Source organism: Lichenostomus cassidix, chromosome 1Aa (genome assembly GCF_008360975.1).
Source record: "Lichenostomus cassidix isolate B80296 chromosome 1Aa, HeHo_3.0, whole genome shotgun sequence".
In the NCBI taxonomy this organism is placed as follows: domain Eukaryota; kingdom Metazoa; phylum Chordata; class Aves; order Passeriformes; family Meliphagidae; genus Lichenostomus; species Lichenostomus cassidix.
The window spans coordinates 37,745,472-37,769,937 of NC_139480.1; the positions used below are offsets into that span (position 1 = coordinate 37,745,472).

General features: G+C 37.8%; 1 protein-coding gene across 2 annotated transcripts in view; it reads left to right on the top strand.

Annotated features, from left to right (window-relative positions):
* The window catches only part of SYT1 (synaptotagmin 1), a 123,014-nt gene that overhangs the window by 61,676 nt on the left and 36,872 nt on the right, over positions 1–24,466 (top strand). For both annotated transcript variants that reach the window (XM_085045565.1, XM_085045573.1), the window contains exon 6: positions 10,241–10,358. In XM_085045565.1, the coding sequence (XP_084901691.1) occupies positions 10,241–10,358 (118 nt within the window). The remainder of the gene's footprint in view (positions 1–10,240; positions 10,359–24,466) is intronic.

Below are 24,466 nucleotides of genomic sequence, written 5' to 3' on the forward strand. Positions count from 1 at the left end.
GCCAGGAGCTAGAAATTGTCTGATTCTCAGTCCTTGGCATTGTGTGCTGGCTGCATGGGACAATGCAAATTCCGAAAGCTTAGATTTCTTTGTGGCATCCTGACTTTCAAAAAAAAAAAAATTGTGTGAGATCTTACTGGCAAAGGATGCAAAGAGGAGTTTGCTGACAGTAGACAAATGGTTTTTTTATATGTAGCTTTGCCCCTCCACTGGAAAACTCTTAGAGGGTCTTTAAACCCAAAGAGTTTGAAAGTTTCTGATTTTAAAACATAAGTAGATGAAGAAAATAACCCATCCCTTATAGCTTCAGCAATACTCTATCTTTGTAAAAAATGTGTACTTCATTTGTTACTTGGCTGTTGCTGAATTCCACTCTGTCATTGATTCTTGTTATGCCCTTCTTCAGTAGATTCAAACCATTTTATACATGATGCTTTCTCTTCTCTACAGAACTTGTGCACTGTAATCAAGTCACTTCCAATCCTCTTTTCAGGCAGCTGCAGAAATGAATCTTTCATGTTTTTCAAAATCAGGTTTTCATTTTTCTAGTAAGAGCCATGACTTTTTACCTTCTTTGTAGTTTTCAGCATCTAAAAAAAAAATTAATGTGTACACAAGAACTGTGTGCAGTATACTTTATTTCTTTTCCAGGCAGACAAAGTCACCAGCCTCTTCTGATCATGTCTACTGTTGATTGTTTTGCACAGCATTACACTAGCAGTTCATGTCTATAGCGTATGACCCTGAAACCTCAGCAGGAGGTATTGCCTTGTAAGATACATTTCCTAGTTTAGAAGATACTTAGAAAAAGTCTTGAGTTCTTTGTCCTAGAATATAGAATTTTTGGTTTAGGCTGTGTGAAAATGTCCTCTGCATGACTGGTTACAAGTAATTGATTAAGCACTTTCTTTCTGACCAACCTGTTGCATTACTATTTACTGTCATGATAGTTTTTATATCACTGCCTCCTTTGTCTGCAAAACGTCTTCCGCATCTGTAAAAACGGCAGTAGACCTTGAACAGAAAAAAGGAAAAAAAATTGCATGTTTCCTTCATCAATCAAATTTCCAATTTTACCAAAGAGTGAATCTGGTTTTAGTTGAAAAGACCTTTTTTTTCCATAAAACAATGTGACTTCACATTCATTTTATTTTATATTCTTTAAATCAACATTAATACAACCTTTTATGAGTTCTCCTTCTGTTTCATCTGGGTTTGATAAAAGACAAATGACTGATAGATACCACCTTCATCCTATTTGGCCTTTCTTGAGTAAGATGAGCATAACATTAGCACTGTTTCAGCCTTCTGGAATTTCCCTTGTGGTCTAAGATTTATTAAAAATGAACATCATTGAGCCAGAGATCTTATGATAAGTGCAGTCTTCATTCCTAGATTTTTAGGTAAGTGCAATGAACTCTTTTTTTTTACTGAAGAGATTAATAAAATTGAGTGTGTGGTACTGATTGCTATGATGACCTTTGATGAGCTGCCTTATCTTCATAAAAAATGTGTTAAAAGACTTTGAAAAAGTGAAATAGACAGGAGAAGTTGAGCAACAAAAGAGGAGTTTGCACTATGTATTTATGCAACAACTTCAATATCTTTCAGTACTTCCATAAATAAAATGTTTGAATGCTTAGTTTAAGAAGTGGATATAAGACTGGTAAGGGTAAGTCAATGGATTTGAATATGTTGCACTACTTTGAAGGACCTCATTCTTGAGCTGAGCACAAATACTTAACATGCTGAACTTAAGACATGTAATGTCAGGCATTGTAGAAGGTGGCATGTATTAGTTTCTTCAGTTGGAACCAAAGACAAAAATACTGAAATTATCTGACAGAGTATTTTATGTATTTATGACCCCAAACTCTGCAACAAGAGCTTTTCTGAGGGCTTTCAGCTTGCCTCTTTTCCAGCTGCATATCCTTTACCCAACCTGATGTTTAGGCAGTTCTGATGCTCTGGAAAAATCTTCAGTGCAAAAATCACTAAAAGAGGACAATGTGAGAAAACTTTCCAAATGAAACGCAGTCATACAGAAAGGGACTTTAAATCCTACCTGTGCTTGTAGCACAGAAGCAGTGAATGGAAAAAAAAAAAGGCATTGGCTTGTGTGAAATTTTACATGAAAGAAAATCTTCACCTTGATAAATTACAGGTGGAGAACTGTCTTGTTATAAGTCTTCACCTATCTGCTGTTAACTTAGATCAGCTGTCTGTGGTTTTCCCATTAGCAAATCCAGTTCCTTTCATCTTGCTGTGCAGTTGCCTGGTCTGCAGCCCTTCTCAGGTTACTGCTGCAGTACAGTGGGAATCCTTGCTTTTCTGTATGGCTGAGTTGTCTTTGTGTGAAAATAAAGGCACAGGCTGGTTTTGCCACAAAATTGTTGCATGCAGTCCTGGAAGCTGGAGAGCACGGTAAGAAGGTTTCTGTAAGTGTAAAGGAATTCAATGCCTTAACAAAGATGGATCCTCAGATTCTTGCCCTGTTCAGGGAAACCCTTGAGCATGTGGCAGGTTATCTTATGTTCTCTTTGGTTTTTTTGATTTGATTTAAAGCAATCACAGTATGTATTGCCTCTTTCCTAGTTGCCAATTTGGAAGATTTTGGAGGAGGCTGCTCTCCTGTGTGGGGTTTGTGATTGGGGTCATGGAAGGGAGCTGGAGGGAGTGCTGGAGGATATTATAGAGGACCATGAAAGCTGAACTGGTGCTGCAGCAGGCAAGAGATGAGAGAAAGGAGGACATCAGTCAGCATTTATTTATAATGTGGCTGAAACTGGAATGAGTGGCAAAGTCTTTATGTCTTAGTAGTTTGTGAACAGTTTCAGGAACGGGAGGAAGATGGCTGCCTGCGAAGGTAATCCATGAATTCCACTGGATTTCTCTTTGTGGTTTTTGCAGAACATATGGCATCAGTAGTGGAGGCACTGATTTTGCCTGATAGTCTTTCCCTGGTGCTAATGAATTTCAGCAGTAGTTACCAGCACCTAATAGATGATTACTCCTTCCATCATACCAATCATTCCCACTTTAACTGGTTTGTTCAAGTCTGTTTGTTCTGTCTTTCATTAACCAATAATGTATGGTTGTTGTAGCAAGGACTCTTCATGCCAGGTTTTTAGTACAGTACCACATGCAGGCATACATCTTACAAGTAAGAAATTGCTAATTATTTTGATTCTTTATTGCAGTTCTCTGCTCTCTACTGATCCTGTATATTTTTGGATGTATGCTTTAATTCCAATTCATATTCTAAATAGTCTTTTAATTCAATCACCTTTGGGAAATAAAGACACTCTTGGTAGTAGACACTACATTAACTGAGCATTAAGATGCTCATACTTACTACAGGAATTTTCAAATCAAGCAAGAGTACTGTAGTGTGGCTTCCTGTTACCCTATCACAGGAGGACAATGACTTTCTGTAGAGTGACTGCAGTGCATATGTAATATTCTAATAATTAGAGAAAAGCTTTGTGATTGGACTTCTCACAGTGTCTGATAAGCCAAGAAAAAAATCTTTCAAATGTATTACATTTCCTTTCAATTTGTACTTAAACTACTCACTAGAAGACTAGCCTTGTGACAAGCTGTAGTTAATAAGTTTTCCATGCTGTCAAAAGTAATAATATTAGTGTGCCATTCAGTTAAATTAATTTTGTTTTGTGCACTGGCCTGCATGGATGTGAGTGACATTTAGAAATATGATCAGGCAGGAGCTGAGGAGAAGCCAAGTGGCAAAACAGCAATTCATGCAATCATGAAAGCAGAGCAACCAGCTGCAAGCATTTTTGGGTAGGCAAAGAGTTGCAGAAAACCAGGCTGTGATGTTCAGCCATATATGATTCTTTTCAGTTGTTTCTGCCTTTCTCATTTATTTAAGAAATTCATTTTCTTCTTATTTAATGAAGAATTTGGTGTGTTTGGTAGCATAGTCTCTTGTCTTTAAGTCAAAGAGTGCATTTTTGCTAATCTTTGATTTCAACTACCTTCAGCCACAGCATTTCTCATTTTGCAAGAGGCATCTGATTGTGATGCTTTTAAACTGATAACTGCGAAGTGTCATTTTCTACTAATAAAAACAACTGTGTTTTCTCTTTCCATTTCCTCTGCTTTTTAGAAAGCAGTAATGGAAGTACTCTCTCTAAATAGTTAAAAATGTAATAAGAGGACTAGAAGGAAGAAGCTGGCAAAACCTATTTTGTTATTTTTTTAATAACATTCTGGTTATTAAAATAACATTTTAATAACATGGCTGGTTCAAATTAATTGCCCAACTTGCTTTCAAGTCCAATTTGCCATTGTGTTGAAGAATATCACATAGTTATAGCAGTTAGAACAAATGCAATCCACTGCTTTTATATATATATATTGCAATAAGAGGACAGAGATGTATCATGAATTTCTGTTTCAAGTAGTGCTGTTGAGAGGGGGGCTGGGGGAAAGAAGGAAAAAAAAGAAAACCAGATTCTTTTTCTTTCCAAAAAAAGATCCTGACAGGTCTTTTCCTTTTAAGCAAAGGTAAAAAGTAGTGCTGCCTTAAAAAAGTTGTATCACGAAGAGTCAGAGAGCAGTACTGTGGTAGGGAAATCAGTCAAAAGGAATATGCAATTAAACCCTTTCTTCTGGCTCTTCCTCTTTCCTACTTCATAGCATAACTGTATACCTACAGATACCACCTCCCAGTACCTTTAATAAATTCACTTTATTTGAAAGATTATTCTCTGTCTGCCCTAGAACTTCTCCCTTTTAAAACTGGCCTCATGGAGTTTTGCTTCTATTTCTGTTTTCTCTTTGCCTAGTCTCTCTTCCATCTCTTCTTTAGCCTGTTGTCACTGCTAGTCCCTTTTCTACAGGGTCTGAAGTGACCCCTGTGGATCTTTGCCTCAAGAATTCTGTTTCTTCCAAGGTCTCATGGTATAACCTATTTCACTTGCTGCTTAATTTACTTGTTACATTGCTTGTAACTGCACTTACATTATCAGGGACTTCCTTTTATGGCCAAGGTTGCATTTTTGAAGAGGAGGTAATCTATGAAGGTGCTTCTGAAAGAAAAAGTTAATAAGGGCAAACAGGAGAGACTTTCGATCACAAACATTCTGTACTTCCATTTTGTAAGACAAAATACAGACTGATCCTTGAATAAGGAACCATGCAGTAGGACACTTGTCTATTCATATTTTATTATTTTAAAATATTTTCCTCTAAGTTTTAGTAGATACAATCATGAAGAAGGTTCTGCCTTCTCTTCAGGGGCTTTTAGCACCTACTTACTTCCAGCTTGGCTGCTGTGTTCATGGGCATAAAATTCTTCTAGACAGCAAAGGAATTATACTCTGCTTGTCAGATTAATGGCATAGTTGTTAAAGCCCTTAGATTTATATTGACTGGATGTATAGATAAAATTTTTCAAGTGTGAAACAGGTACTTCTGCAATCAGCCTTTTGACTGAAAGGGTTGGGAGAGCTCTTTCTCTCTCATTCGCTCTTGGTATTTTATCCCAAAAGAAGTGCACAGACTTTGGGGTACAGTGGTACTTGGTGTTCATGCATATTCATGTGATAGTCTCCAAAAGTGCCATAAGGGCTGACATGTTACCTCCAGCTTTTCTTCCTCTTCGTTATCTTTCCCTGCTGCACCATCTATTTCTGGCCTTCTTCTGCAAACTGAGTTTTAAGAGCTCCTTGCTCACTTCCCACTCCTTTGGCTAATTGTGGCAGAATCATCTTCATGTTGTGGGGTCATCTGGGCCCTGATTTGCAAATATGAGAGAAAAAGATTCTTTCTTTTGTGGTTATACCTATTGCAGGTTTAAAATTTTCTGTTTTGTTCTTTAATCAAGTATTTATCAAAAAAGCAGTGCTTTTGAAGATGGTAATGTCAGAGAGCTGTGGGAGCAATAAAATTTCATGTTTAAAGAAAAAAAAGTGGTGTGCCCAAGAAACCAGTATTGCCCTTCCCCAGTGTGATCCCTATTTGCTCTATGGGGTGTGGAGGAGCAATGCTTTCATAATTCTAGATCCCAGCTGTGTATGTAGGTTGCTAATTCTACCCACTTGCTATCATGGCTTAATTGAAGTTGTGACCAGCCTATGTCATCCATTTCTGCATCCATGTGATTCTGTCACTAGTATTATTGTGGCACTTTTTTGAGGCTTAGTGTATTCGTGCCTAACATGCCAAGAAAAAGGATTTGTTGGATTTGAGACCTCCATGTGAATGCAGCATGTGATGACCTTGAAACTGTCTGAAGCCCATCAGTGTGGGAATTGGGATTAGAGATTCTGTCATCACAGTTTACCTGGGTTTCCTGAATTTGAAAGACTCTGATTTAGCTTATGACCCACTTTTATGCTGTTCCTGTTTTCTCCACAGAGTTTTAAGGCATTTTGGTTGCTGTGAAAACTATACAGTGAACATTTTGCGCTTTTATTGTAAATATTGATTGGGTTAAGGTGGTATTGTTTTGGATCTTTGCCCATAAATTGCATCATATTGTGTTTCTCTCAGGCTTATGCAAATATTCACCATCAAAACCAGGTACCAAAGCTGGGAATCCACCTCACTGTGTTTGTATTCTTCCTATACTGGTTGTTTTTGAGTTTTATATCCAATTAGGGAAAAGCATATGGTGCTGTGGCTTGTTATTTTGGTATTGTTTTACTAAGAGAGCTGCAAGCTCTCATAATATATTCCACAAAAAAGTGGAGAATGTTTATATTAATAAGATAGATATGTCTGTTAGAGATTCTGCAGTACAAATGAGAGTAATCTGCATAAATAGCATTTTTCTCTGTAGCTCATTAGGAGAGTGTACTGTCACGGCAAACATGACTACTGACAAATAGGAGAAGCACAGAACAGGCAGGAGCCCCTTAAGAGTCATCTCTAAAAAGTCCAGGTTCTCAACAGGACTTCAAATAGCCTTTCCTAAGTTGAAGTGTTAGCAGCACTGTCTCTGTCATTTATGTTCTGCTCCATTGCATCCTCTTTAAATGTAATGAAGTTATGAAGTTACTTAGGTGGAGAGAATCTTTTGATTGGTGTTTAGGCATTGTACATGAATAGGTTAATGACTATGAACCTCCCAGCTGGAAGTTTCTAACACTAACTTATAGTTTCCATCAGAGATCAAAGTAATTTACTAACATAAATTATTTATACATAGGGCTGAAAGGAATTAATAATAACAATAAGGCATCTCCATGGGATAATCACCATACCAGCAGCACTCATCTGTACCGTGTAGCCCTGCAGGGGTTTGTAATTATCTCCTGCAAACCACACCTCTAGTGATTGCTTCTTTTTGCTTCATTGCAGTGCTGCCACTTCCAGTATTTTGCCTAAGAAATACTTTCTGAATTAAAAAATAGAAAAACCATGACAGTCATGCAAAGACAAAAGGTTACAATTGCGAGAAGTATTGTAGAAATGCAGTTAATACAAATTTTAAGACCAACAAAGTACTAAACTTGATTCTGGAGGCATTTAATGAGGTGCCTATGTTTTTTCTTCAGGTTATTCACTGGAATGAGCTCATCATCTGCTGCCATTTCCCATGGCTTCCTGGTGATCTATGGAAAACTGGCTGCTTGCGTGCTGCTGCCTTCTTTGTATTTCCTGCAGCTAAAATTACATTAAAAGAGGCTAAAAAGGCATTAAATGCCCTCCTAAAATTACTCTTCTGTATAGACAATTGCAGTATTTGCACAGAAGCATAACATGATTAAAAATGGAGAAATGCTGGTGAGAGGTGCTGGTCTCCGTGGCAATAACTGTGAGTTTAAAGTACTTCCTTCAGCTACTGCTGAAGCACTCAGACCAGAAACAACAATCCTAACACTATTTTATGCTTACTAAACACACTCTAGTTTCAACAAAAGATTACAAACAGAAAAAAAAACCAAAAACCACCAAACAAATATTTTTTTAAAAAAGCAAAAATTGAAACAAAGAAAAGCTAAAAAAAACTTTAAAATATCCACTGAAAGGAGCAATTAGAAGCATGGTATTGATTTAAAAGGGGATAAAAGTTCCGATGCTGCTACAACTAGAGCTCTGCCTAATGAATCTAGAGGTAAGGCAGAACCCTTGAATAATGGGTAATACGAGGTCACAAAGATCTCTAAGATGGAGGGACTAAAATGAGTTTTCATATATACCCTGTTTCAGTCTTCTCAGAGCCCCATGAATCAACAGGTGAATTTAAGCCAACTCTGCAATGTAATTGAGCAGTGACTGTGGAGGTGGCTGGGTGAGCTGTAATCATGATAACACAAGTCAATAAGCAATTGATTTCTTCCATTCTGAACAGCCTGCAAGTGATAGATCAACTTCACTGTTACCCTATCCAATATGGACTTCCAAAACTGAATGTCAGGTGAACAGGAGCATGTTTTTGCTGTCACTGTGCCATTTGAAGCTCAGCTAAAGCCAGGCATGAACTATGCAGATTGCGTGGCTGAAATCCACGTTTTCATTATCTGAATCTCTGCTAGGATTTATGACAGTACATGCAGTCAGACAGGAATAGTAAATTCTTCGACGGCAGTGCAGTCCATATTGTGAAAGACATCTTGAGTAGTTCCAGATACAAGTTAAAAATGTAATTTTTTTAATATTTGTGTCAGTCTTTTTGAACAAGGTAATAGCATCATTCTAGCCCTTCTGGGTCAGGTAGAGGTCTCTTCCCCAGCTACTCACTTTACAACCTGAAGAGTCCTAATCTGCTTACATGTTCCTTCTGCAGAAAGTATGTCATGCCCTTGCTTATTCCTGCTGCTTTTCTTGGAAACTGTCCCAGTTCTACCATGTCCTTTTTGAGGTGAGGAGGACACCACGAGTTTTCAAGATACTGGCACAAGTACATTGTGACAGCGTTTTGGAACAATACGCACATTTAACATCACAAGCTCTTTTGTTGGTTCTGTCTGAGTATTAACTAAATGTAACTATGTTTGTTCTGTATCTTTCCTGACCACTGGTGGTTGCTGAGCTGATGTCTGGCAGGGAACTATTACAATCCCTGGATTTCAGTCCCAATTTGAAATAATCAGTTTAGAATCTGTCACTTTATAGGTAAAGTCCTTTGCACATGGATATGTCTGTTCTGTTGGAAATACCCACTGCACACATGAGCATGTGAGCCAATTGCTCTCAGTAGTGTCTAAGAAAACACTGAAACCAAGGGAACATGATCATAGAAATGTACTTTATACTCTACTGTCAGGATAAATTGTGGAAGTAGACATATGCCGTAAGAACTAATGCCTTTGAAAGAGAAACATGGCTGTCTGAAATTCATTATTGGTCTGTTCAGTGTAAGCTCATCCTTGTTTCAAAAGCATCCTTGTTAGCCCCCTAGAGATACTGTGGACCTTGAAGGAAAGGAGGAAAGCAGCTTGGATCATCCTACTCATCATTTCTAAGCAATATCCTCTCTCTCTCTCATCTGCAAGTCCCTATTTATTATTCATCCTTTTAAAACAAAGTTCCTGTAATTCTGAACATCATTCAGCCTTTCCCTTTTTGCCAGGACTGTTAGGAAAATATTAAGCAATGAATAGTAAAAGGCTGCATTTGGCAGGATCTCAGATCATGGGCTGCAAGACAAAGCCAAATCCTTCCAGCTATTCTGTATGTGAGGAGGGATGTACTCTGTCCTTTCATGGTCTATATCTGCTTTTTTTTTTCTCTTCTGACAGATAGGATAGTAAAAAAAAGAAAAGTATTTTTTTATACTGGGTATTTTGTGTTTTGTGGGTTTTTTATACTTTTTGCTTTTGTGACAAAGTGTGATGGGAAAGATCCATGTTACTGTTTCACAGGAAACAGCCTAGTAGCTGTGTATGCATGTTTGCTAATTGATTTCCCCTGAAACGCAGCCTGGAAAAAATTAAACAATCCTGGGTTGGTTTAAAGAACAAACAGCATTTGTGGCACCCTTATTGTCAGGGGTGAAATTGTGCACAGTATAACTTACTTTGTGGCCAGTACTAATCTTGCCATTTGGTTCCATGCAGGATAGTTGCTGCAACAGACTTAAAGTTACCAAGGATTTAATCTGGGCCATTTGTGGTAGTTTTCTCAATATAGTTCATTTGATTGTTTTCTTTAGCAGTACAAGTTGGAGATGTAGTCCTGCTGATTTTCTGCAGGGCTTCCAAAATTCCATTTTTAAAAAGGTGAAAAAAAATTAAAATAAAACATTGTGTCTTGTTTGCTTTCACAGCAAGAAAAGCTGGGTGATATCTGCTTCTCCCTCCGTTATGTGCCTACTGCTGGCAAACTGACTGTCGTCATCCTGGAGGCAAAGAACCTGAAGAAGATGGATGTTGGTGGACTATCAGGTATGTGTGTGAAAATCTGCTTGAAGATTTTGCAGGTTTGTAAAGGCAGAAAATCAACTAGTTTTCTGCTAGAGATCTCTTGGCTGAGAAGGTAAGTGCTCTTGCTTGCTCTCTGAAAGATGTGGTTTGTGTTTTCTTGAAAGTTAGGGCATGACTGAGTATATCAGAACTCATTCTAGCTTAAAAAAAAAAAAATCACAATGCACTGCATTCCACTCCAAGACAAGGTCTGAAGCATTAAACAATCAGATGATGATGCAAGCTCTCTGTACTTTTCTTCTTTCCTGTTGCCTAGAGATAATACAGACTATTCAGGCAAGAGGAAAAAATCCGACTACAATTCCTATTGTCTGTTTAATCTCACAGAATGTGAGTGTTTCTCTGCAGTGTTGCTGATAATAAGTGATAGAGGAACTCACCACAGGTCGCCATGCTGACTGCTGTTTGAGGTGCTAGGAAGATTGTTTGTCCATTTAAAGGGCTCAGGTGTGATTGCTTTCACGTGCAGAGTTAGAGGTGCTCTGCATTTGCATGCACACCAGAAATCAGAATGACATTCTGCAGGTGTGGCAGGCAGTGAGGCTGATCCATCCATCTCAGTAGCTGCAGATGGTCCTCGTGGCTTTTCTGTGGGGTGAGGCTGTGACCTGGTGTGTGCCACCTCCAGGGGAGGCTGCAGGCAGCACCCCCCACACGTGGGCTGTGTCCCAGAGACCTGCTGCAGCTCCCTGGAGGTTTCTGTTCTCTGCTGCTTCTGGCATTTGGACACACATTACTGTCCAAATTGCCAATTAGTTGAGACCAAATTAAATAACAAGATGCTTTGTAAGGTGAGGTCTTTCCAGGAGAATTTTGTTCTGTATGCCTTCTGTTTGGAAGGAACAGTTGCTGCCCACCATTGAGAATGAGGCTATTTCCAGCACAGTTCTAGGACCGAAAACTTTTACAGCTGTCACTAACACACAGATGATGTAATTGATCATTTTGATTTAGCAAGTGACAAGAAGTGATTTGGCTTTTATTTTTTCAGAATCATAGCACAAAGCAGTGGTTATATGCAAAATAAACAGAAAGAGGAATTTAATAAAAGCAAGCCTGAAGGTTTTATTTACCACTCTCAATGAACAAGAACTGGAGTACCTTCATATAGTGAGGGGGAACAAAGTCTTTTATCAATAACCAGTTATTTTTTATTTTTGTTTTGCTTGCTTCTAAAGTCATCCACTGCACAGCAACAGACATATAGTAAAAGACATACAAAGGTTGTTGTAGTCATTATTCAATAAAGTCTAGCTTTTTCTTGTCCACAATGGACACTTGATTAGGACACACCACTAATAGTTTCGCTAATGCTCATAATGAACAAATTGCAAATTAATGTTCTTAAGCACATTTACTTCCTAACGGTTTCCTAATGAAAGATTAGACTCTTGTAATGACAGAGCATGGGGATTTTGACTGAGGGTTAGCTCTGACAGCCAGAGCATCTATATTCTTTTCCAAACTTTGTGAGAAATATGATGGATAATGGGTACTCTGCTTATAAGAAACGAAAGAGGGGGCAGGGGAAGCACTGGTGAAGTGAAGAGCTTCTACAAACTTCAGATGGAAAATATAGTGCATTGTGTTGGAAATAACTGAGAAAATGAATGGGTTTACTCTGTGCTATGTTCTGAGGCACATAGAGGATATTTAACTGTATTTCTAGGGAAGAAGAGGTTTTGTTCTTTTTTAGGGCCATGCCAAACTAGAAACATCATGTTCTCTTGGAGACAAACAAACCCAATGGGATACCATAGTTGTAGCAGGAATTCAGAAGTCACTGACAGTGATAAGTGGCAGTTAGTATGGTGTTCCTGAGGCAGTAATTATAGATGAAGTAATGTTGGTTTAAAGTAGATCCAGTATCTTTCATTAGGGAATTTATCTTTTGAATAAATTATGCAGAAACAACTTTGGAAATCAAGCTGAGATTCTGTTGTCATTGTTCACACTAAATAATATGTACTCTCTAAGTGCTAATGAAGGTGATGGGATTTTATCTCGATTAGCAAATATTTCCCCCTCATTTTGTTCATTTTTCTAGATACTAAAATAGCTTTTCATATTGTAAAACTGAAAGTTCTGCGTGACAGTGGAGGTGGGAAAAGGTTAACAATCAAGTGGGAACTCAAGCTGAATGTTACCTGCATATTCAACAGCACTTACTGTCACCAAGGGAAAGGCATTAACAAGAGGTGAAAAATATGTTGTTGACACAGATGGGGGAAAAATATCTTAGCAGTTTGTCAAAAATAGGCATAAAGTCTCTTTTTTGTTGTTTGTTGTTGTTTTGAGTTTGGGAAATATCTTTTAGTTATTCTTTCCTATTTTTGAGAAGATGCTGGAAAAGCAGAAGGCAGATGTTTGGAAAGGGTTCTGCTTTTCTCTTGCTCTCATCTCTGCCTCTCAGAGAGAAGCATCAAGGCCCTGGCTCCTGTAGTGAGCACTGACAAGCATTCACAGCACAGTGATGGGCAGCCTTGTGGCTTTAGTCTTTGGCCTCATATCTTTAGTCCCAATACAAAGAACCAGTCACTGTGGCTCAGTAGTCATCTGGACTTCTAGTATTCTATATAATTGTATGAAATCCATAGTTGTGGTCAGTTGGGCTTAAATACAGTCTTGATTTTTCTTAACATGTATATTTATGTTGTGTAGATAGAGAGCCCTGTTACAAAAGTACCCAAAGCAAGAGAGATTGAAGTAGATTGAGAGCACTACATTTCTAAACATTTCTACAGGGCCTCAGCTTGTAAACCATAATCTTCCTAGTCAGCTTCTATATCATACTTAATGGTTACTACAGCTGTTTAAAAAACGTCCTTTATAAAAACATTTATCGCCAGCATTTTTCATAAATTTCATTAGCAGTCAAAAGCTAAGCATAAATTACTTTGGAAACAGACAATAAAAGACAACAAACTAATCAAATTCATTAGACCTCTTGTAACAAAATCCTATCACCCATCTGAGCAATAAACTCCCAGGTCTTAAACTTAATTTCAACATCAGGCTGTGACTAGAGCAAACCTTGGCTCAAACACTGGAACTATTTAGCCTGAGCTCATCAAGTCACTGCAACAAATGGAAATTATTACTTCTGGTGAGCAAGGGCCTCTGGCAAGCAATTATGCATTTTCTAAAATGGCATTGTAATTATTTAAATTATATTCAAATGCATTGTTAATGAATCTGACATCTGGAAGGTGATGTGTAGGAATTTAAGATATAAGGCGATTAGTTTTGTTTATCTGAACTTGGTGGTCTTGGGTGGCTTTATAAGCATCCTTCACCCAAAATGTCTATGAGACTTAAAAGCTTAGGTCTTACAGGGAACTTAGACTGCCAAGTTACTCTGTTGGTTTTGTTTTGTTTTAATTTCATTTAGGTGATTTGCAGAATTAATATTTCAAAACCAGTTTATAGTTTAATCTCTCCAAACAGTCCTTAGAGACACAATCCAAATTCCTCAATAAGGGCACAGTGCAGCTCACCAATGCCATTCAGTTCACAATGGTTATCTGTTAGTCATGGTACTTCATTAGGTTTACAATCTCTTCTGCTCCAGAAAAGGACAGGAATTGTCTGCAGTTCCCCTATGAGATACTAATTTAAATCAAAGTAATACTGATTTCAGATACAGATTTAAATAAGTATGAAACTTAATTCTAAATCCATTCTAATCTTACTTGTATTTGTAATTTTAACTTATTTTTTTAAAGAAAAATTGGTTTTGTAACCCTCAGTGCACTTGAGTAGTAGGTAAGGGTGGCCTGAGTGATAAATACAGTGCTTCTTTTTAGTACACAGGAGAATTTCAAATACATGTACACCATTGTGCAGGCAGGTCTATAGATTTCCATGTATTAAGTCCTACACTCCATTTGTATTCAGTTTTGTTCCTAACACAGAATAAAAATTTTCATTTCAACTTCCATCAGCTTTCCCTGCTTTGACCAAGCAATGGTTGAAATAAATTGCCTGAACACATTGAAAAGCATTTTGCCTCTGAACCTTCAGGAGTGGCTGGGGCTAGCTCCTGAATAGGCTGTTGTTATAAGGTGTTTCGCAACTCAGGCCCTTCAGCTTAAGTCCCTTATTTTCGTTTTGATTTGTTTTTTTTTTTAAGAACTTCAGTGGCTCTGTGTATTACAGTGAAATAATGGTTTGTATCAAGAACTCACCTTTTAGTAGCTGATAATAAGTGTAAGCCTTAACACATCTTGTCATCTTTTCAGGATTAATTTCAGTAAAGTTTATTCCTTCTAAAAAATTTTGAAAGCTAATGTGCTTTTGTCCTCTTCATATTATTTTAGTATGCATAGCTTATAGTGAATCTATTTACCAGGAATGTATCCTAGAAGCAAGCAGCACACCCTCCCCTTACATCCTCAGCACTGCTGCCTCTCACCATTCCACATTTTCAGTGGGGAGTAGATGCCCTAGCTGCCATGGGCTTGGGTATGCTTTAGGAGCTGTTGCCAAGTAACAGATACTATAGCAGGCTCTAAATTGTACTATTTAGTGCAAATTAATGCTTACAATGAATGGCAAGAAGAGGATTGTCATTGGATCCATGTGCTCTTCCTTCTGTAGAAAGCTGCAGATAGAATTGTGAAAAGAAAGCACAGCCCATAATCGGGCCCATTGTGTGTGGAAGCTAATCTCAATATTTATGAGTTATAAATAGAAAATACACAGCACCCCTTTGTATCTGCCAAGTAAATGCTCTGTCTGAACCATCTCTGGGGACCAAACGGTTCTACAGCAGAAATGCAGCTAGTTTTCTACTGTTTTAAAGGTTGCATTCAAATTCAAAACGCTTGGTTGGATGTCTTAGAAAAGAATTGAGAAATTAAAAATTATTTAGAGACCAGCTCTTTGAAGACCAAGTGAATGCTCATAAATTGTGCAGTCAGAGCATTCACTTTAATAACTTCATTAAAACAATAAGAAACCTTAAAAGCTGGCGAAAACGAGTGCAATATTATGGGAAGAGAAATACACCATTAATGCCACAGTCTTGCTGTAAGCCCTATTGTAAGCATAACTCAGCAAGTATTAAGGGAGAAGATAGCAGCCTTATTAAAAGATGAAAGTAAAAATAAACAATAAACACTACCACCACAGCTGTATTTTCAACTATCCTAATCCTAAGGAATCCATAGAGATCAGTACCAACAAATATATTAAGAATTCACTGTGGGCTCCTACAGTGGTGATGGCATCACTCACCAAATCTCCATCCCATTAAAACCATTAAAATCTCCAAACCATTAAAACCCACCATTCTTGTTGGTGACATCTTCTGTAAGACTGGGCAATAGGGGGAGCTGCCTGAAGTGGTCCTTTCTCAATAGCTAATTGAGGTAGTAGGGAGTTGTTTCTTCTATTCCCAACTCAAGCCTTTGACACCAAGCCACCCACTTCCTCAATTTAAAAGCTGAAGAAGAAAATTCCAAAATCAAATTTGATTGCAAAGTACAATTTATTCATCACGAAAACTGTGTTAAAGGATACATAGACTCTTATATTTCAGGGCTTTTGGAAAGTCTTAAGAGGGAATTGTCCATTTCGTAGTGAGTTCACGATTACCACTGAATTACATGCTACAGCTGTTGCACACAACAATATATTGTATTGGAAGAACAGTCCAAAATGCTGATTTATGGAAAGAAGCAGAGTCAAATTGTTCTGCTCTTTCTTTTCTCCTCTGCTTAAAATGATGAAAACAAGATTGTGCTTGCTGATTGTCAGAGAAGTTGTACAAAACCTATATGCGTTGCTGTGAGAAACCTTAGGGCAATCACTGCTGAAAAAGTGCTTTGGCTCAATAGCTGTGTGAACAGCTTCTTGATCTGAGAAAGGAAAGGTTATGTCATGTAGACACTGACCAAAGGTGCAGGTGGTCAGCACCCAGCTGGCTGGACTCCACCAGCCAATAGTCACCATTTTCTGGCATTTCTAGTGATTTCCTCCTGCTTCCCTTCCCCAAAACAAGGAGTATGAAGACTTCTTTATCTAAATAGACAAATCCTGCATTTTGTATGGCTGTTTCTTCCTGATTAAATTATAGTAAGTTTTTATTTGGTTGTGCAGTCCCAAAGCAAGTGTGAAGATATGTGAAGTTAATAGTCTCATTTTCATATAAGTAATTAATGATTTACATTTTTAAGTTCTTCAAGAATTTCATAGCAATGTGAGTGGCTGTAAAATGGATGTAGAAATACTGTAGATAGATTCTAGAATCCTCAGGGAAATTAGTCAGTTCTCTTACAAGTAAGTTCAATTTCTTTTAACGCTCTGAAAATTGCAGCCTGTATCTTTTTTTAATGGTTTGTAAGAAAAAAATACAAACTAAAAAAGAAAATATCTTTTTCATCTTTATAAATACGGTTTAGATAGGTGCTTAAATGTGCACAGAAAATAAGGAAAATATAAATAAGGCTATTTCCTTTTCACAACAGTGTTAAGTCATGCAGTTTTTAAGACTGATGAGCATTTTATTAGCATTGTCGATGCAGTTGAGGTTCGATGAATTTTGTGGCACTGTCTGAAGAAATATAAACTGTTTTAAAGTTTTTACATTGTTTTAAATCCCACATGGGTAGAAAACATATTAGTTTTGCTGTTGCTTAGTATAGACTGCCTGACTCTGTTTCCAGTGTGCAACTCCTTGATGTGCAACTGTCAATGGAAAGGAACATTTCACAAATTAAAGCCTTGATCCTGGATTACTCGTGAAAGGAGTAGGGGTTGTATGCTAAGAAGGGAGCTGCACATTTCCTGTAGTATACTGTGCTGAAAATGTTTGCGACAACAAAAAAACCATTCACTTCAGCATAAGAAGAGAGATAAGAAAACAGGTGTTCATAGTTCTTTGTTGGTATCATTACTTTACATACATCCTTTATGGGTCAGAGCTGTTTAAATCTGTTCACACACTTGGCAAGTGAAGCTCTCCAATGGCAGCTGCGAGGTACTATTTGGCAAAAATGAAAAGGAAGCCTTTTCCTTGCCAATTCCAAAGTTTATTTTCCAAAATCTTTCTAACTAAAGGTGAAAATCAAGTCCTGCCCTCTATTCTATTGATTCCCCAAATCAATATTTCCCAAATCAAATTCCCCAAAAAGGTCCCATTACCCTTCTTGAGGTAACAGAAGAGAAATACAATCTTGTTGCTGAGATTGAAATGCCAACATTCAATTTTTCTCATTGTGCCATTTGTCTGTCTCAGTAGGGAAATATGAATCTCAGTGGGGTCCTCTTTCCAAATATTTTATTCCTCACTCTCACTTCTGTGATGCCATCAATGAGCTCACTCTGCTTTAGAGCCACCTTGTTCTATTGGAGACAGCCGTGGGGTGGGGGGACAGTTGGGTTAACTGGAGGTTACCTGCCAACCTGATGAAAATGCAAAGCCCAGAAATACCAATTTTCCCCAGTAAAGAAGGAATTATGTGAGTGAAGGTGAGAATTATCTGGGTTTTATTCCTGACTACCATTTTTGTCTTTTTGTTTATTAGCTGTCAAAGTCAACACAGTCCCTTCTTCATGAGGGACTTCTTTAACATCACTAACACATATGTGCCACTTCTGTGAAATTCGCAATGTGTTGAAGGGGAAGATAAGGCTGGGTATGAGTGAAGGATCTACACAAGCAACCTCTTTATTTAGATATTGATTTAAGACAGCTAAGGTGCTAAACAATTTTTTTTATGAAGCTGAAGAGAGGAATCTGGTTGGTCCTTTTTTTTAACTCCCTTAACAATATGATTATTGATTCAAAACAAAAGTTTTGAGGCAAAAACTGTGGGGTTTTTTCCTTCATTTTACCAGCCTTGTTGATAAGTTGAAGCCAGCTGTATTTCTCTCAACTGATGCATCTATCAGCAACATAATAAAACAGTAAAACTGCTAATATGGAGGGAACAACTTCTGGCATTTTGTGGTTATTAGTGCAGTGATTCTAGTCCTCTTCATGTTTATTATCTTTTTTCTGTCTTCTTGATGAATGTCCTATTACTTATTCCCCACATGAATGCCTTTCAATTCTGCTGAACTGTCTTCACGTTTACAAATAGCAACATTTTTTACTGTATTTAAATCAAAGTAATTTCTGTGCAGGGGCTTCTTGCTGCATTCCATCACATTAAATTTTAATGAAATAATTACTGAATGATAAAATGTATAACTCCAGTTAAGGAAAGACAAAAATAAAGCTGAGATAATGTAATGTCTGTCCAGCATGTGTGCCGACATAGAAAAACTTCTTTATTTGACTGCAGAGTTCTAATGTTGACCAATGTGGAATGGATAACATACAGAAATTTTCTTACCAAATATGCCTAAAAAGAAATGTATCATAAAGAATCCCATCCACTGCAAAGCTCCTTTGTTTCTACCTCTTTTGTGAAACCAGAACAGGGGATTTATAAGACCTGATTTTGTAAACTGTCACAATATAATCTCTTATGTTTTAGTTTGGCAAAAATGAAATATAGAGATATATATTATAAATCTATGCATGATCTTATAGTAGGCAAATCCAGATTTTAATTCCTGTCCTGTAAGTAGTGACACATGAGCGTTTGGGGATCCAAATGTAATCTCTGCAGCTCAGCAGCGTCTTTGTAGGAAGTGCTTCAGGTCAGAGAAGTAAGGGGTTCTGTTTAATCTCAGCTATCAAGCCCAGTTCAGGAGATCTCTTTCTCCAGATTCCTGGTGCTATCACAGAACACTTTACATATACGGGTCTGCAGGTTAAATCCACCTTTCCAGGGAAGTGAATATGATAATGTCCTGATTGAGTCCTAGGGAGAAAAAAGCATTTTAAATTCTTTTTGAGCCTCTTCAGAAATCTTTGCAGTACAGCTGGCTCCAGGGCCAGTCTCATTCCACCATTGCTGGGGATGCATTCCTGCAGTAAGTTCCAGGAAGCTGAGTTGAAGTACTCAGCTGTATCGGTTGCTTCCCATCAGCAAACCATCACATGCTTGTCAACATCTGAGGGGTGCTAAAAACAGTGATTATAAGAGCTTGCAACAAAATGGGTTTTTTAAGTTCAGAAGCCCTGACTATGTGGGATGTGAAGAAATGCTTATGTAAGGATGTGACAGCATCAGCAAGTCTTGTGCTGCAAATTGTTTCAGCTGGTTGGAAGCTAAGTTAATTCTGGCTGCTCCCTCATGGATTAAAAAAAAAAGAGGGGGGAAATATTTAATTTAAAACAAGTGCACATTACTGTAGAAATAAGGTGTTTGGGATCTGGATCTGATAAAGCTGTGGGAGCAGAGGTGTTTGTGAGAGAGGTTTCTGCTGTTGTTACTGAAAGTCGCTTTCACTGGGGTTAAGCAAGCTTAAAGGTTGTTGGGTCAAGCTGCTTCCTGAATGGTAGTGGAAATCAGGGACTGGCTCAGTTGTTCCTGGAGACTTTTTGTATTGCCCCACTGCTGAGCAACATCTGCTTCAGAGAGTTACTGTCTGGATTCTGGTCATGAAACTAGCACTTGATAAGAATAATCTTTTCATCTGCTTCTCTGCTCAGGTATTTTGTCTGGTAATCCCTGTGGCAGAGCAAGTGAGTGATTTCCTACATTGATTGAGTTCTTTGACATGAATTAGTCAAAAAATAGACTCAAGTATAAGATAGATGTTGCTTTTGTCTAATCTGGGGGTTGATTGCAATTCTTTGATCAAGGTTTGAGTTCTTCACACAACAAAGTGAAGTAGTATAAGAGAATCCACAGCAAAGCACTGAGAGTCATTTGTTTATAAATTAAATTATTCAGACAAGAACATATTTCACATACATCAATGCACACCTTCCTTTGTGTAACTAATGCATCTGTGATATTATTAAATACCCATTGCTGTAGAGTCTTGGCATTATGGTCCTCATCTTCAGGTTCCATGGGGTAGCAGAGGATACGACTTGATTGCTTTTCAGCCTTGAGGGAAGTTTTGCACTGGTTGAATGTTCTATTACATTAGGAGTTGGCAAAAGCCCAAGGCCAGCAGTAGTCCTCTGGTAATTTCAAATACAGTTTTGTGAGCAGTGGAATTATAAGGTATGATTTCCTTTAAATTTCAGAGTGTGACTGCATATTCTGATGTCTAATAAAATACGTGCTTCAATTGAAACTTTTTCCACAGTTTGAACATCCATAGTATCTCTTTCACACATGTATTTTCTGGTGTGTTATAAGAGTTGAGACCATGTTGGAGCTTTCACCTCATATAGGGATACTTAGTAGGCTTTCTGTATTCCATCTGGCTGTCTGCTTTCAGAAAACTTGCAGGAATTTAATGTCCTTAAGAGTCCTGTGATCCTGGACAATATGCTAAAAAAGTACAGAAAGGGGGCAGTCAGTCACCAGGCTAGGAACTGAACACAAAGACAGAATGATGACCTACGTTGGGTTTCCTTGGGAACTAGGGGAAAATAGATGTGTACTGTTTTATTGCAAATCCAGTGACAAACACGCTTTGATTCATATTCAAATCTATTGTCATTTTCTTGTGGTGGGTTTGTTTTTTTCTTTTTGATCTGTGTATAAAGGAAATTAATTTTTTTTCTTTTAATCTAGATAGCTGCTCCAGTAATTCCAATGATCCAAATCATTCTATTACTCCCTCTCCTGAATCTGAATAACTTAAGCTAAACCCTGATTTTAGAAACCAGGTTTTGTCTGTGTTGGCTGCCAGCATCTTTCTTCAGCAGATAGTGTGGTCCCCAAGCATTCTGTTGTTGTGCAAGGTTTGCTTTATGCAGAGCATTTGCAGGATAAGCACTTCGGCTTTTCTTGTTTACGTTCTTGGTATATTTTCTCTTTGTTTACAATTCCAGCATACTTGAATCCTGGTAGGTTAAATGGAAGAGAAGGCAGGCATCAGACAGTTGATGCCTGACCCATCCAGCTCATGTATCTTGCTTTCAGAACAACCCAGTCATTTTTCACTGGTACTTTGAGGTACATTCAAATCTGCCTTGGCATCTGGCCAGTCCTGCATAATATCAAGCAGAGAACATCCTGTCTGAGACAACAGATTGTTAGTTCAATTATATTCCTGAAATTGAGTTAAAATTCCATGAAATAGGCTTCAAAACTGAAGGACCCTATGGGAATGTTGTGAGGTTTTTGTTCATTTTACTTATATTATCACAATCAAGCATACTAAATGAGGTGCATTGTATAAGTGCATGTTCTCTGAGTTGTTTATGGCTGTTTATGTCATATTTGATAACAGTGAAGTAAATAAATTGATAGCACTGCCACCTATAGATAAAATAAAGTTCTTGTGCTCAGCTTGATAAGGAAAGTGGAGCAGCTTGGACTTCTTGTCTAAAATACTGTTAACAAATTTTTATTATAACCAGAGAGAAGAGCTCTGAGCTGCTTCTGAATATGATTAATGACAATTCCTCATTAATGGTGACCAAATTTTGTGTTACTGACCAGGGTTTCTGTGTGACACGGTAATTAAATAATCCTTCAGTATCTCTGGGTCAGACTTGGTTACAAGCACTGCAGGTCTTACTGGACTGAGAAGTATATTTTGCTAATCAAGATTGTGTCTGGGGTATTGAAAAGACTGGTAGCCACGCTGTAACTCATGCATTTCAGTCAATTTTTTTATTAAAGGAAAAGGTGGTGCAGTTTTTCTGGCAGAAATCCAAGCATCCATATGGTACAATAGTGTTCTGTATTAATTCTAGTCTTGTTTCATTGAAAGATAATGTTCTGGTCAGATGCAAAATGTTCATGCCCAGTTTTGCATTTTTACCCTTGTTTTTCTCTATTGATTTTTATTTATTCTCAGAAGCACAAAGGCCAGCTTCTCCATCTGCCAGTTTTATCTTTCCACATACACTGTTTATTTTCCCCCTTGTCTCTCAAATTGCACACATATCTGAAGAAAATGAAACTGGCTGTAACACACAGAGTTAGATTCTGCCATTTCACAGCATTCCAATAAGGCATATTTTCAGATTGTCCAGTGGATTTCCATTAGGTGAAGCTTCTGATTTATTATGTAAAGGGTGATAAACCTCGGATTTTGGATGTTCTAATGTTTTTTTGTTTAAGCATTTCATGGCCACGTAATTAGTAAAGGCTTTGGCTATTTCTGGAGTACTCTATGTTGACTGGATGTTTGGTCTGCTTGTGCATGACTGAATGCCACCTTTTTGCCCCTAGGAAACAGGACACATTACCTTTCACTCTCTGTGGGTTTTATTTCTTGTCAACAATTTCTATGTCAATTTTATATGGGGGTAATAAGCTAGTTTGAATAGCACATACTCCTAAGTGATCTGCAAGCCGCAGTAAAAAATGCAGCAATTAGTGTCTCACAAACTAATCAGAAGAAATAAGGCATAGAAGAAACATTATATCACTTAGTGACTTAATCTTATGTTTGCAAGATAAAGACACTGGGCAAGATGGGAAAAGTCCCTAAATGACTGCAGTGAAAAGTATTGGAGAGAAATTGCATGCAAGCTGCCAGGAAAGCAAAAATTTGGGGTTCATAAAAAATGCAGAGAGTTGCCATCTCTGCATCACTGAAGACTGGGCACACAACAGTCACATTACAGGTTTGACAGTGTCACATAAAAACACAAACCATTGTAGAACAGCACGATTTTCAAAAGCCACACTAAATCCACATACAGCTTGCCTTTTGAGCTCCTAAGTCCTCCTTCTGTACACTGAAGCATTAAAGCTGGTTCAGCTGCATATTTTGAAACTTTACATCAACAGATTGGACAGCATATGCTGATATCAGACCTCCAGTTCTAGTGTTGTGGCCATGAAGCTCAATAGATAACATACTAATCAATTAAAGGCAATGAAAGGCAAGACAGGACTTCTGAGCAGGAACTTCTGCTATCATTTTTATTTTACATAAGGACAGTTCATTAAACTATACTTTTACCAACTCTTCCTTGTTCAGTCAGTCAGACCAAATTTTCACTGAATCAGCAGTTCAGTGCCAAGTTTTGATACACTGAAAAGCGGAAAGTTGGTGTCTCAGTTTTATCTAAACTCTCTTACACACCTCTGACAGCATAGAAAAGTTTCAGTGAATCAGAGGACTTAAATTCAAAAAATAGTTTCAAATACTCAAGGCTTAACGGATATTTTAAGGCTTAAGTTAATGCTTACCTGAGTCTTTTAGATATGCAGTTATCATGAAGATGAGAGAGGGCGTGGGAATTTAACCATCTATCAGGTGACCTAAATAACCAAATTTGAAAAGGAGCACTCAGAAGAAAAATGTGTATATTGCTCATTCCCTTGAGTATTTTTTATCCAAAAGCTGATTCTGGGATGCCAATGAACCATATAATAAAAATATTTTAAGGAAAGGTTAGACTAGTAAGTACACTTCAGTTTCTAAGTTATCACAAAAATAACAAAAGGAAAACTCTATTTGTCTGAAAAGTACCTCTGCCATTTCTCAGGGAGTCTCTAAACATTAGTATTCCAAATGGATCTGCAAATGCAGTTGCATGATATGGAGATATGGGTGGCATGGAAATGTAACTAATTTAGTAGTAGCTTCTGCTCAGAACCTTTGAAGAAATCTTACTTTCTGGTTCCCACTTTAGACTGTGCTTTGTGAGTGGGCTTTAACTCATAACTTCCTAACATAAAATGCTTGTAGGAGCCAGAGAAGTGAAATCTCCTAGATTTGAGACCTTCATCAGTCCTCATCCACCTAAGTGTCCTAACCAGTGCTTTGCAAAGTCAAGACATACCCTGCCAGATGCCCTTGTCCCAGGCACTTTGTTGTCTCCTTGTGTGTAGATTTGAGGAAAGGGTTTAGATTCCTCTTCACCAGCCAAGACTATACCCTGGTAAGTTAGGAAATGCTCAGAGAAGGTGGAGAATTAAATTACCTTATATTGAGTAGAAATAAGACTGGGGTTACATCCTTTCCTGGTGCATGTTCTACTCATGAAAACCTAGTGTTCCGAATGATCTTCTCTGTTTGCAGGGACAGCTACAGTTTTTTGCCAGGCATGCAGAGGTTATGCTCTGTGCAGCGCTCAGTCACCA